Source organism: Drosophila santomea, chromosome X, assembly GCF_016746245.2.
Source record: "Drosophila santomea strain STO CAGO 1482 chromosome X, Prin_Dsan_1.1, whole genome shotgun sequence".
Lineage (NCBI taxonomy): Eukaryota > Metazoa > Arthropoda > Insecta > Diptera > Drosophilidae > Drosophila > Drosophila santomea.
The window spans coordinates 12,156,683-12,172,059 of record NC_053021.2 but is presented as its reverse complement, the minus strand read 5'-3'; the positions used below and the strand labels follow the sequence as shown (position 1 = coordinate 12,172,059).

At 33.2% G+C, this 15,377-nt stretch overlaps 1 protein-coding gene across 4 annotated transcripts in view; it reads right to left on the bottom strand.

Annotated features, from left to right (window-relative positions):
• LOC120455884 (pneumococcal serine-rich repeat protein) overlaps positions 1 to 15,377 on the bottom strand; it is a 117,941-nt gene that overhangs the window by 8,018 nt on the left and 94,546 nt on the right. The window contains exons 6-8 of one of the 4 annotated variants that reach the window (XM_039642377.1): positions 11,071 to 11,890; positions 10,921 to 11,004; positions 6,465 to 10,515 (exon numbers count right to left, since the gene is read on the bottom strand). The exons of 2 other annotated variants lie outside the window; for them this stretch is intronic. In XM_039642377.1, the coding sequence (XP_039498311.1) occupies positions 10,364 to 10,515; positions 10,921 to 11,004; positions 11,071 to 11,890 (1,056 nt within the window). In that variant the 3' untranslated portion in view covers positions 6,465 to 10,363. Of the gene's footprint in view, positions 1 to 6,464; positions 10,516 to 10,920; positions 11,891 to 15,377 lie in introns of those variants that run through there. One more of the 4 variants, XM_039642375.2, reaches the window with a different exon arrangement.

The following is a 15,377-nucleotide window of genomic DNA, read 5'->3' as shown; positions in this document are numbered from 1 at the left end:
TTTAATATATATTTTTATTTCGCTTTTGATGGTTTCTTTCATATGCTTTTTATTAGCCACAAAATATCAAAAACTTATGTCGAATTATAAAAAAAATAAATGAAAACTAAATTGTATCGATTGGAACTTAAATTGCAGTTTATAGTTCTATATGTGTGTGTATATATAATTTGCATTATTTTAGAGTCACTTTTAAGTTTACGTTCGCTCAATAAATAATGGGAAATTGCTTAACTTAGGATAATGTCGATGAAAATGGTTGAATAAAACTTAAGCGGGTGATTATTTAAGGTTTAGTTTTAGTATTAGTTAGTCGCTGCTGCTCTTAGTGAATTTTTCGGCCGCGGCCTTAAATTAATTATTGTATAATTCTTCCATTCGCATTCTCTTATTTTTTTTGTATGTTTTGTTTTGTTTTGTTTTGTTGCTTCTCTGTGTGTGGTGTGTTTACAGTTAGTTAAGAATATATATTTATATAAATTATTTATGTATCTTGTATGTCTATATTGTAGGAACATATTGACGTAATCATAACGTATTGCAGCTATTTGTTCATCCTCTTAATTCGGTTATTGTTTATTGTTTAAACTTTACTTCGGATATCGGTTTGTTGTGAACTTCATGTTTTTTGTTTTGTTTTTTTTTTTTTGTGTTTTTGTCAGTGTGGTTTTTAAACCGCCCTACTTTGTTTATTAACCCTCATGTTAGGCAGTTCCTTTTGCATTTGGAAAAACAGCTCATAGATCCCAGATATTTTCGGTGGAAAAATCCCCCTTTTGGAATGCTTTCAAGTCGAGAGCTGTTTTCCCTTGCGTTTATTGGTTTTTTTTTTATTTCAATTACTTAAGAGAAAATATTTAAAAAAAGTGTCTAAAAACAAACAAATAATAAGTGGTAAAAATTATTCGTAAAATTATTTATGAATGAGCCTCAATAGGGAACTTACAAAAATTTTCTCAACCGTCGTTTACTAAAACTATTAATTTGCTACCCATTTTTCAACTTGTCAACTTTTTAACTTTCTTCGTGTGTGCTGCTATTTTGTATTATATTTTATATAATTATTTTGGATGCTTGGCTTGAATTCTTAATTCAAGATCAATTGGAACGAAAACAACTACGTTGAAAATAAATATTTTTGCTTTTCCATATGCTTGAAAAATTATCGAGGAAGGTTAAAAATGTATTTCATTCATTTTGCTTATGTCGAAAATATGCTTTTTTTCATTTCTTAATTTTGGGTTTTTAAATTTATTAAATATGTTTACATTGTTTTGTTCTGGTGTTTTTCCTTTTCTCTGTGAAAATAGTAGTATTCTCTTTCATTACTAAAAACTAGTTTAATTCTTTTGATAAATTGGTTTCTTGTGTGTCTGTGCTTGTGTGGCTTTCCATTCATTTCTTATCATTCCAAACCTTTTCTTTTCTTTTCTTTTCTTTACTTTATTTTGTTTTTGTTTTTGGGGATATGCAAAACTACTTTGTTGTTGTTTCTACTTTGTTTTCTCGATTTGGTTGAGTGTGTGTGTGTGTATGTGTGTGTGGGCGAGTGTAGTATAGCTAACTGCCTAAAATTCGCAAATTTGCCTTGCAGTTTTCTAATAGTTTTTCACTTTCACTTTCATTTTCAGTTTTTTGTCGCCATTCGTTAGAAACTAATTTCTTTTTTACATGCTGTAAGTACTTTTTGTATAAATGTGGGCGTGGGTTGTATGTGTGTGAGATATACTAATGTATAGGTGTGTATGTATATTTAGTTTTATATATATATGTATATATAGATCTCAATGCCTCCCATTGCTCGCTAAAAAAATAACTATCAAAAAAACTGCAATTTCCATTTTTGACTTCCTTGTTCTTGTTGTTGTTTTTTTGTTGTCTTTTTTTTTAGGTTTTTGCTCTGCGCGTTTTTATAAAATATTACTTTAGTATGTATAATGTATATATGTATTGTATATATATATATATTTTTTTTTTTTTTGGTTTTCGACTTTTTATTTTATTTTTATTCTGTTTTTAGTTTTGTTTTTTTATTTTTTTTTTCTCTTGTTTAATGGGGATTAGGCACTACAGTGTTGTTTTTTTTCCTCTCTTTCCTCTTTTTTAACGTTTCTGTCGTTTTCTTTTGGTTTTCCCAAGCTAATTTCCAAAAAATTGATCAGCTTTCAGCCTCCGTTTTCGACCAATATAAAATAAGCCCCACAAGCTAGTATTAACAATTTTTCTCGCTGGTTCAGCCTAAATTTTCCACTCGCTTCTCTGCCTCTCTGTATATGTGTGAGTTCCTCCTTTGCTTGTATGTAGTATGTGTGTATGTGTACGTGTGTGTCTTGAGCTTATACCGAAAAAAATTGTTTACAACTTTTGAAGCTTTCTTTTAGGTTTCCAATGTCCTGCTATTTGTTTACCTCATTACATTACTATATATAAATGTGTGTAGATATCATATTCATTAACTTGACTTTAGCGTATCAAAAAGTGTGTACGATGTGTTTTGTGTTTTATGGGTGTGTGTAAATGTACATTTTGGAAAGGATATTTTATTTTGGGGGAGGGGCTTTTTCCGCGCTGATATTCTTTAAAAATTGGTTCTAGGTTTGTCTCCTGTTTAGCCTTAAATTTTAGACTTGCTTTAAAAGGTTCGCTTGTTTTTCGCCTGTGATTCTATTAAACGCATTTTATGTACATCTTTCGGCATTCTATAAGTCATAATTCGAATTGACCATTATTTTCTGAGTTCTGTTGAAAGAGTATTTTGCGTGCTTTTAGGCGCAATCAGGAAACTAATTTTGTGAATTATTTTTGTGTTCTCGAAATAGTGTCAAATTTTGTTTTGAATATTTTGAAAGTTTTGAAACTAGTTTACCTGATTTTCCTGAACTCACACAGACGCCTAATTTTTGGGTATATTTTTAAAACTTATTCATGTTTGTTTTTGGTTCGTTTTCCATCTCATTTCTTTTTTTGTTTTGTTTATTTTTTTATCTATGTACAGTATGTCCTGGAATTGTTAGCTTGGCACTCAAACATATTTAGTTTTTCGTTTGTTTAATTATAGCTTTGTGGTTGTTATTCTTATTGGGGTTGTTGTTGTTGTTGTTCTTGTGGTTGATTTTATACGCCGATGAAACCAATTGCTAGTTATCATTATGTTTAGTTTATTGCGTTTCACTGTCCCGCTTGCTGCGCTTACAAGTTTCGCTTAACGAACAGAAAAAGGCATATTGAAAGTAAGGATTTGTCAAACAGAAACACATGCGGTATACAAAAAATATACTACGAATACTACGAACAAACAATCTTTATATACTTTGACTACAACTCAAGTTGCTTTCGTTACAATTCATTTCCTTTGTCATTTGTGTATTTCACTCTATCATTATTACTTTCATTTATCTTTTTTTTTTTGTAGCTTTTTCTATGTTTTGTGGTTTTGGGTTTTATCTGTAACACTGTAAAAAACGTGGAAAACATCTATGAGCTGGGTGTAAATATCAATTGTTACTTCTTGTCCTGTCTGTCTTTGTTTATTTATTAATTGTTTCTAATTATCGGTCTATCGATCGCTTCACTGTTGGGTACTTAAATTATTTGTATTGTTGGTGATTATGTAAATCAATGAAGAAGGCAATTCGTCAACAGGGTACATGTGTGTAGGTATGTGTGTGGCTCAATCAATCAATCAATTAATCAATCATACAATTATGTCGTTTTACGTTTGCCGCATGCCGCAATTCTTTTTTTTTGGGGGGGGGGGGGGACCGGAACTAGTTCCCCTGAACATGGTTCTTCAGATTTATTCAAGTACAGTTGTGTTCTATTGACTATTGCCAACCAACTGCAGTTCGCTGATTGTATTTTGCTGCGATTTGGTTCGGTTTTGAGAACTAGTTCTCAAACTGATTTGCGCTATTCGCTTCAGTTCTTTCCTGGTTTATTGTCACTTGTGAGAGATAGAGATAGAGATAGAGAGAGAGAGAGAGAGAGAGAGGGAGAGAGAGGGAGAGAGAGATAGAGTTCTATTGGTAAATGCGTAGGTATATGTGTTGGAACTAGTTCGGACCCTTGAACTTCGAAATTGTGGCATACTTCTGAGCGTAATCTAGCACTATTTTGTCATTTTAAGAAGGCATTTATTGCATTTGGAGCAGGAAGGTACTAAGCGAGGGTCTATTTATTGTATAAAAACCGACACTTTACACTTTTAACTATCCTGTGGTAACCAACAGAAATGTAGGTTCAATAAAAAAAAAAGGTCAAAGCACTGACTCAGTTCGCTTCTCGTTATATATATTTTCATCTATTGTTTGATTGTGTAAAATCATTACTGTTCACTGTTTAGCTTATTATTCATTTGTCGTTATAGTTGCTGTTTGTTCTTGTTGATTACAGTTAGTTAGTTAATTAATTAAAAAAATACGTTTCAATTAAAAAATATAAGTCGATTGTAAACATTTTCTATGTGTAACGTACGTAATGCGTTTGTAAAGCATTTCCTCCGCAGCCATTATGTTGTCTGTTTTCCATATTTCTATGTATATCAACTTTTTCAACACTTTTTTGTAAATTAGATTTTGTGTTTAAATATTGGTACTATTGTTGTTGTTTGCTGTTGCAGTTGTTGTATATATTTGGTTGTATATAATATATATATATCTAGATATATACTGAGCGTTATATGCATATATAAATATTGTTTGTTGCTTGTTTCTGTTTCTGTTACGGTTTCTGTTCTGCTGTTCTGTTCTGTTCATTCATTAGTTATATTGTATTGGAAGAATCTGTGTTTACCCTGAGCACTTTTTCTGCTAGAACAAATTGAAAATGAAAAATTGAAAACGAAAACATGATTGCAAAAAATGTCTATGCCAAAAATGAAAACCGAAACGAAGTTTTTAAAAGGTTCTCTTGCCGAAACTTGTAATTTTTGTTCATTTGTTTTTATATTATATTGAGTTGGAATTTTGGTTTTTTTGTTTTTGGGAATTTTGTTAGGTAATTTTGCATAACTGTTTTGGTTGTTTTTCTTGAATTATTTTATTGATTCCGTTTTTTTCGTTTTTTTTTTTTCGTTTTTGTGTGCCAAAGCTTCTCTCTAGGTCTAAGTTTGTCGATCGAATTTCGCTTGGAATCGTTTTCAAAACGAACTAAAAACATTTGTATTACAGTAGGTTGAGTATGTAAATGTTGCTAGTATGCATTGTATGTATATAGATTTATATAAATTCGACTTGTATGCAATTCTAGCGTAATTGTTAATTAACTTTATTCTCCCTCGTCACCATCATGTTTTTCTCCTCTCAACTGCTATTGCTGTACAAGTTGAAGCTTCCATTTAGGCATATGTATCCTAGGGATTTGGGTGTGTGTGTTTGGGTGTGTGGTTTGTATGTGTGTGTGTGTGTGTGTCGCTATTTATATAGGTTCATATATAAATATCCTTACTTTCGCTTTTCCAAATACCTTGTATACATATATAATTTTGTATTGTTTTTGTTTTCTTGTTGCTATTGTGTTTCTTGTTCTTGTATATATAATTTTAAATTCCTGTTTCCTTTAAAATGCATTTTTGCAGTTACGCCTAATGATATTTTTCTTTTTCATTTATCCATTTATTTTTAGGGCTTTCCGTTCTGTGCTGGGAACTCAAGGTAGAACCTAAAGCAGAAATCTTTAAACAGAAGCTGAATATCTCAATATATATGTTTATATATGTAAGCCGCTTCTATGTGGGTGCTTTAGGTGCCTTTGAAGATATATATATTCAATGTATCGATATCCTTTTATTAACTTTAGGGTTTTCCAAAATTTCGAAACTAAATCTTTTGGAAACTAAAAGAAGCTAAATTAATTTTGAGTCTCTCGTTTCTATTTAGGCCTAAAAGTTCTTTACTCGTAAAATTTCCACTAAAAATTTGTGTTAGCATTGATTTGATCCAAAAGTTCTTTTTTCTCTCTTTTTTTTTACATAAAAAAACTGGCAACATTTGGAAAACTGAAACCTCTAAAGAAAACGAACAGAAATAAGGGATCAAAAAAGAACGTAAATTAAAAACAAACTGAGTGTCGATTTTTTTTTGTTTGCTTGGGGTCAATTGGCAATTTTGTATATTTTGCTATATGTTTATTAATTATATTGTTTTGCTGTTGTCAAGGAACTTGTTAGAAATTTTTATTCTTGTTGCTGCTGTTTGATGGCTTGTTGTATTTCAAGAATTAAAAATAAAAAAATAATTGAAACACAAATTAACGTTTATGGGGGAACCAAACTAAGGAACTTTTGATCACAACTTAAGCGCTAATCAAATCAAATCTTATCAACTAAACTTAATGAGTAGTAAAACCATTTAAAATGAGCGCAAATGAAAATGCATACACAATGAATTTTTCAATGATATGTGAAAAGTTTTGGATGAATATAAATCATGAAAAAATGAAAGTTCAACGAAGAAAAAATGCCAAAGTTTTATAATTTTTTTTTATTTTCATTTCTTTTGTTTGTCCACTTAAGCTGCTGTCACTGTTCTTATTTTCGTGTGTTGATTTTGAATTTAAATTTAATCTTTGACATGTGTGTTTAGGTTATTTTGTTTTTCTGCTTTGTTGGCTTATTTACTTTTCTCATATAGCTTACAAATTCATTGTGTCCTGGCTGAAAATCATTTAACAAAATAATATGCGTTTTGGGTAATACATTACAGAACAGAAAGTAGTTCGAACTTATCAATGAAATAAACAAAAAATATATCAATTTGTTGCCACGTTTTTTTAGTTAAAATGGTTTGTTTTGTTGCTAAAGCTAAATAAATTTCATATAAGTTGGTATAATAATAATAACATTTCGCTTAAACATTTAAAACTAAATATATATATATATATTTATATATATATTCACGTAGGTTTATATATTAAAAAAAAAATTAATAAGAGACACAGAGCATGAAACATTGTGTGTATGTATGTGAGAGTGTTTTTGTGGGGGTTGTTTTCAGTGCATTATTTAATAAACAAAAAAAAATATCAAAAAAAATGTTTCCTTTGAAATCGAAGCCCCCAACCCCCGCCCCTCCTTGTCCACCCTTTGTCTACTCATATTTTCTTGGAATGTTTTGTTTTTCTTCTCATTTCGATTTTCCCTGTTTGGTTTTTTTCTGCGGCGGCTGTGCAAAGATTTTTTTGGTCTGGCTGTGCCGAAAATAATATCAATTGTTTCCCCATTTTTTTGGTTTCAAATTTCCCCTACTGAAATGCAATTAAAATTATTAAGAAAGCTTTTGGTTTTTTTTATATAATTATTTATCCATTACTTGTATCGTTATTAATTGTTTTATAATTTTGTTTCTAAAAGGCCGAAAATCACAATTTTGTTTTGCTTTCTTTTTCTTCATTTGTTCCTAAAGGTTAAATTTTGTGTTCTTTATGCTTGATTATGTTGGATAATTGTTATAATGCAGATATCCGTTGTGTTTGCTTTCGTTTAAACATCACAATTATTGAATTGATGCCGGTTGCTTCTACTCTCCTAAAGTCCTCTAATACTGCATGAGAAAAGTAAGCCAACAACAAAGGTGAAAAATGGCAACGCTTTTCCTCGCTTTTCCAAAATGCAAAGCAAATAATTCTCCTCCCCTCGTTTTTTTTTAGATTTTTGGTTTTTTGGTTAAATATTTTGTTATCCATTAATTATTTACTATTCTTGTAATGCTATCACAGCCAAATTGTTTAATCCAAAAGTTTTTGTGTTTGTTTCCGTTTTCTTCATTTTTTGTTTCTTGCCAAAAGTTTTTTATTTTTGGTTTAAAATTTAGAATTTTGAATTTTGTCTAGCGTGCTTTGTGTGCGTTTGTTGTTGCCTCTTTTTCATTTTTCATAATATTTTTATATTTAAAAATGTTTTTAAACTTGTTTTTATTTATTTTTTTTTCCTTTGCAGCTTGCTGTTCCCAATCCGTTGCCAAAAATCGAAAAAAAAATCTTTGCCCCAACCGCAGAAACGAGATAATAATTTCCCCTCGATTTTCACGCCTAGCCACAGCGACAAAAGATATTCACAAGCTTCCTTGGTTTTTATAGATAATTTTTGTTTTCATTTGTTTATAATTTTGAGATCGATTTCCTTCTTGTTGTTTCGTTTGCTGTTGTTGCCGGGCTAATCTTAAAAAACTTAAGCGGGTGGAAAAGGACTCTTTGGCGAGGATCTGCAGAGCTTCGGGTTTCCATTAAGCCAAAGTAGAGAATTCGTGATAACGTGATAACACAAGAAATCTATAATTACTTATTTAACGCTCGGGTATATCTAAGCTTTTCCTTTTGCTTTAGTTTCTAGCACAAATTCATTATCATAAAGCCTAAGGGGTGTGGTTTTTTTCAAAGCAAAGTAAACTTGGTTGGGTGAGTGGTACAAAAAAGAAAAAAAAAAAAACGGGAAATTATGTGAGTTTTTGCGTGAAGAACTTTTATGGGTGATCTTTAAGCCAAATGTTGTTTTCATCGCTACAGCTACCCTTAGTTGGTATTCCTAGTGTGTGTTTTTCCCTCTACTACTCATATACATATATATATTTTTTTGGTTTATGTATAAGGTTTTTATAAATATCGTTAAGATCACAGATATTCTATGTAATTCTGCTGCTGCTGCTTTTCATTTACTCATTTACTCATCTTTTCATTTTTTCTCAAATTTTATCTGAATTCCAAAAATGTCACTTTTATCGCTTTCTGCATCTGGTTTATATAGATATATAAATATTGTATATAGATATATGTATATGTTACTGTATAATAAGTTCTGTGAGTGTATAATATACGCGTGTGTGAGCGAGGGGATCTGGGGGACTAAGTTGCACTAACTCACTATCAAAAAGAGTCCTCTATATAGCGATTCGATCTGTAGCCGATCAGCTTCATCCTGTTCGTGTTTGCTTTTTTTCTTGTGGCTTAGTGTGTGTGGTTTTTTTTTATTGGGATATGTATGTTCTACTGCGTTCACTTGCGCAAAAGTAAAAACCGAATACGCACAAAAGAATGCTACACTTACTAAATTGGTGAATTGTTGAATTGTAGAATTGCTGAATCGGTGTGTTGGTGTATTGATGTTTTTGGGATACCCGAGTTCACTTTGCTTTTACTTGAATTGAAAATTTGATTTTGTGTTTTAGGATTGTGGGTGCTCACCAGTTCACTTTGCTTTTACTGATTTTGAGTGTGTTCTAGTTTCGATCGGGGACAGGGATTATGTTTACTTTAAGCTACTTTAACGCATTATTATCATCATCAACATTCTACGTTATCGGATCCTTCGGCTTCGGCTGCTACTTAAAAAGTTACATCACGTGTGTTCACTGTTCTTTTCATTACGTTTATGTTTATCGTTATCGTTAATCGCTAATCGTTAGCATTACTAAATCGTATTCAATTAGATCAATTTTATCATGTATAGTTAGCAATTTTTTATGTTTTTAATATTTTTGTAAATTTCTTTTCAATTTTTTTTTGCGCTTTTTCATTCTTGCCTATATGTCTTACGTTCTCTAACATATACTTTGAAAAATATATATATCATATATATATATATATATATATATATTTCTAATTTTCCTTTTGTTTTTATTAGATTCCTGCTACAACTCTCACGCTGCGCTTTAGCTGTTTTCCTGGGTAGAAAAAACGTTTCTCTCTTTTCTTGCCATCCAAAATGTAGGGATAAATGTTGCCCCATCATTTCAGCTCATCTGTCTACAAGGACTCATCCTGTATCATCATCAAAAAAAAAACAAGTTTGCTTCTTGGTATAAACTTCAACAATTCGACAATATGCTGCTATATAATTATTGTATATAATGTATATATTAATATAGATGTTTTGTATATATATATAGGGATATATATATATACGGTTATAGCCTGCCTGCTCTATTGTGTCTGTGTGTGTTTTGTTGTGTTCGTGTTGGTGTATTGCTGTCTCTTTCCTATTTGCTAAAGTTTCTGCTTGCCCAAAACTTTCAGAGCTGATGCCTCGTTTACATAATTAATAAAATATATACATATGTATATACATGGATTCAACGGTATATACATATATGTGGGGGCTTGTGTATGTGTGTGTGCATTGGTGTATTGTTGTATTGGTCTCTCCTCCTCCGCCATCTCCTTCTTCATTTGCATCCTTAAGTAAGTCAATATTCTTGTTGGATCGTCCTCATCAATTGTTGTTGTAGTTGAAATTGTTGGTGTTGTTGTTGTTGTTGGTGTGTTGCAAATAGTTTGCGTTGTTATTGTGGTGGTTGTTGTTGTTATTGTTGTTATTATTATAGTAGTAATAGTAGTAATAATAATAATTTAATAACAAACTAAAATCGTTTCACTATTGCGGCAACTCATCCTTTGTATCGACCGGGCTGCTGGGTGACAAAAACTTGCGCACGTACTTGGGAAAATGCGTTTTCTCGTGCGCCTTGAGTATCGTTGAGCGCGAGAAAGTTTTCCCGCACATATTACATCTGAACGGCCGTTCGCCTAAAAAGCGATTTCCCAAAAAAATGGTAGGAAATCGAGGAAATACGTATAGATATAGATAAAACTGTTCATGTACACACAAATTTCAGATGCGAGTTGATGGGAATAATGGGGCCTATTTAATTTATATTAATTTAATTATAATTACTATTTAGAAAACGTGTTAGAAAAATCTAGAAAAAAATATGCAAAGGAATTTTCGTTATTGAAGTAGTTTAACTTATGGAATGAGGCAACATGTCGTATACGCAATTTGAAATGTATATTACGTATACGTAACTCTTCGCTGGCAACACTAAAAATTGAATCTTTTAAAAAACAAAAAAAAAAAACAGTGAAAAGGGACTTTTGGACGATATATGATGAAATGCATATCAGGGGCAAGTTGTACATCTATAGACTTACCGGTGTGCACGCGACAATGATCTTTCATGTGGTGGCGCAGCTTAAACGCTTTGCCACAAAACTCACATTTAAATGGTCGATCACCTGTATGTACCGACAAATGCGTGATCAGTGATGTAACATCGGGAAAACTTTTAGCACAGAACTTACACATGACAACACTATTCGGATCACTGGACGCGGCGCCCAGCAGCGCCGCTGATTGCGATTGTGCAGCGGCCGCCGCTGCTGCTGCTGCGGCGGATGTGGATGGCGACAAGGAGCCGGATGTGGCGGTACCGCCGCCGCCACCACAGCCGCTGCCACCCGTTGCCGCTGCAGCCCCCGAGCCACTGCCACTACCGCCACTGCCGCTGCCGAGCATTAGGCCACCGCCATTTCCGGCGGAAGTCGCCGAGCGTGATACCGCACCCTGTCCGCCGCCACCGCCACCGCCACCGACGGCGCCAGCACTTGCCTCCAGGCAGCTGGCCGTCAAACTTTGGAACGTACAGCCGGTGCTGGCCAATGAGAGGGCCGCCTCCATATCGATGCCAAAGGCGGCGGCCAATGCAGCCACCTGCTCCTGTGTATCGCTGCCGGAAGTGGCCGCCATGGCGGCGGCGTTCATCTGGAAGGCGAATGGCGATGATAGGCCGGCGGCGGCCATATTGAGATCGCCCAGCAGATGCGAATGGAGTAGTGCCGTGGTGGCTGGTTCGCGGTACTCGAGCGTCTTCAGCGAGTGCGTCAGCAGGTGGCGGGTGAGTTTCGATTGATTGGGGAAGGCCGAGCGGCAGTAGATGCACGGAAACATGTGCAGTGGCGGCGGCGGGGGGCTGTGTGGGGGCTGCTGCTGCTGCTGCTGTTGCTGCTGATGCAGCAGGGCGGCTGCTGCGGCAGCTGCTGCGGCCGCTGAGCCACCGCCCGCCCCAACGCCCACAGCGTGTGGTGGGGGCTGTTGTTGTTGGTGGGGCGATTCGGACGTTTCCTGGAACAGACACCAAACAAAAATCCAACATCAACTTCTTTACTTGCTTTTCTTTCGGTTTTTTTTTTATATATTTTTTTTTTGGTTTGGTATTTTTTCTATGGTTTCGGTACTTTTCTAGGTTTTCGGTATTTTTTTTTTAGCGTTTTGGATTTTTTTCAGTTTCAGTTTTTGCTTGCAATCGATTTTTAATCTCTAGTTTTAGCATCGCCTCTCTGCTGGTCTTGAATTTTTGCTTTTCTTCGTTTTCTTTGTCTTTGGCAAAACTAGTATTTTTCTAACGGAAACCAAAAAAATAATCATACAATTATTTGTTTACTTGGAGTGAGTGAGAGAGAGAGAGAGAGAGAGAGTAAGAGAGAGAGAGAGAGAGAGTTATATATATGATGTTCCAAAACTAAGACAACGTAAATTATGCATTTGAAAAGAAGATAATCACAGAGTATTTACTTCGGCAACTTGCTCTCCTTACTTCAATGTCGGTAAAATAAATCTGCGTTGGAACTCTAGTATTTAAGTTGTACATGAGCGTGGGAGAGATAGGTAAAAGGAAAATTAGGAAAAAAACAAATTACAAATTTTACAAATTGTCGTGAAAAAAAAGGAAAAAAAAAAAAGTAAACAGAAAACTAAGGCAAGGAACTGAAAACGAAATCAATGAATCAATGTCATCAGAGAAGAAGAATGGAAAACTTAGGAGCCCGGCAGGCCCTGCAATGCTCTCCTCCGGCTCTGCGCCTCCTCTCCCTACTCCGCCGGATTTAGGGATTTTGGGTCTGGACCAGGCCAAAACCATGGCCGAGTGCTTTAAACGTGTCTCAAACCGTTGGATGGATGCCAAAAAAACAAGAGGGGGTTTCAGCATTTGACTATCGTTGTGTATTTCGCTTGTTGTTTTTCATTTTCATAGTTATTGCTTTACAAGAATTGCGTTAACAAAGTTTCTGGTATTTATATCATTTTCGGTACTTTCGTATTTTTGGTACTTTTTGTTTTGTTTTGGTTTTCAAGAAGTTGAATTTCGATTTTTGTTTGGGCGTTGTTCAAAAAACGTCGCATAATCGTACGTTAGATATTGATAAAGCTTTTTCATTGCTTTCTTTTTTGATTTTGGTTTTACATTTAGCTTTTTGTGTTTTTTTTTTCTTTTTTTTTTAAATATAGTTTTTGTTTGTGTAAACTTATTGTTAAAATTTGTTTTGTTTTGTTTTGTGTGTTTTTTTTTATTAAATTTTTGCTTAAATTTGACGTTTTGACCAAGATTTTGATCAAATTTGGAACGCGGTACGCTTTATCGATTTAAAAGTTGAAATTTGGTTGAACAGTGATTTTTTTCGTACTTCAATTGGATTGTCAAATCAAAAACAAAAACTTTGGGGTTCTGGCTTATTCATTCGCCTGGCAGCCAGACGAAGGTAAAAAATTGTACTTAACTAAAATAAAAAAAAAATAACTATTCACCACGCACACCTTGCATACAGCTTCCGATTCATTTTATTGGATTCTTGCAGGAATTTGGAAAAAAACTGGTATCATTTTTGCCTGATTTGACAATTTTGCGCACGAAAAAAATCAATACAAATTATAGTGGTTAATCTGTACATAAATGTCCATAAATGCTTAAACAAAAAGAATACAATTTGGAATAAAAAAAAACAAAACGAGAAAAAAAACATACAAAATTTTGGGTTATTGGAGAAAACAAACTCGGGGGGGCCAAATCGTGTTTTTTGTGTATTTTTTTTTTTCAAATTTCGTGTGGTTCAAAAAGTCTCAAATCAAAACAAACAAAATATGCAATTGAATTAAGTTAAATCAAATCAAATCAGTGGCTTCACTTAACTATTTTCAAGAAGTTTTTCCATATGCCGCACTCTTTGATCGCATTGAACTCAAATGGTCGGATGTTACAGAAAAAAAAAAAACACAAAAATAAAAGGCACATTGACTCTAACGAATGGTTATACAAGTCATGGGAAATGTTCATTCAGCACAGCCATGTTCAAAAAACGCAGATCAACTTCTTGACAATGTCAATATTATCAAATCAAAATAAATGTTAAAAAACAATATACATTTTTCTTTTTTCTTAGCACATTATTTTATACTCAATTTTTTTTCTTTTTAATGTCTTTTCATTTATTATCTTCTTTTTTTTTGCAAATATATATGGCACAACGAAAAACAAAAAAAAAAGTGCAACAAAAGGCAAGAAAGTAAGGGAAAAAGGTAATGGAAATGAGTAAAAGTAAGGACGGAAAATGAAAACAAGTGAAACCGGAATTTCGGATGCGGATTCAAGGATCCATTTAGCCCAGAAGCTAAGAAACCTGCGCACAAAGTTCTATATCCTTGTGTTTTAGACAAAGGGGAACGATCGAGTTTCCATATCTTAAACATAGTAGGTGGCACAGTTGCAGTTGAGTCATGGTATCAGGTATTACATACATTAACTTAGGCGTACGCATGTACTGTACGTGTGTGGTATGTATAAATACCTAGAGAAAGAGACAGATCTTCAGACTTATACGTATGGTATATGGTATGGTATCATCAGGAGTCACAACATTTAGTTCAAAAATTCAGATAACCAAAAAAACGACCAACGGAACAACCAAACACACATTTAAAACACACATACGTAATCCTTTCGATAATCGATATTCGATAATCGATAGCCGATATTTGATATCTGATATGTCTTTACTTTTTTTTAGAGCACAACAACAACGATAAATGATATGGAAGGAAACAGAGGCATATATTATGTATACATACATACGAGTAGGTTTTATATAGTAAACACAAAAATGTAACGACAGACAGAAAGAGAGACAGACAGAGCGATTGGGTTATTAATTAGAAAGAGATAGAGTAAGAAATAGAGTTGAGATTTGAAGAAACCAGAATAATGAAAAGAAAGTAGACAACATCAATTCCAAAAGAGACAGAGATAGAGAGAGAGAGAGACAGACAATAAGAGCATAGAGCACAGTAGTAACAAAACATAAAATATATCTAGGAACATAAGAATACACACATTGAATAAGTTAAAGTCCATCAGCCAAAAGTAAAAATAAATATGTTAATTAACGATACAAAAAATTTATCATGGTTTCAGGTAAACCTAAAATGGTTCTCACATAAAACTTAAAAAAAAAAAAAACGATTATAGTAAGCTTTTTAAATTGGTTTTGCGAAATTATTAATTTAATTTGTAATTCAATATTTTGTTCGTTAAAGTATTTTTCAAAAAATATAAGGAGGTGGGTCCTCGACTATTTTATTTCGAGTTCTTAATGAAACAAAATTGATATCATTTCTTTGACTGAATTTCGCAATAAAATTTTCTCTTTAAATAGGTATAGTTACCTTAAATATATAATTTGACTGAGGAAGTTGCATAAGATTAACTAGCAGTTCGAAAATCGAACTATCAACAAATTGGATAGATTTTTGATAACAAAAAACACATATTGGTTATGTA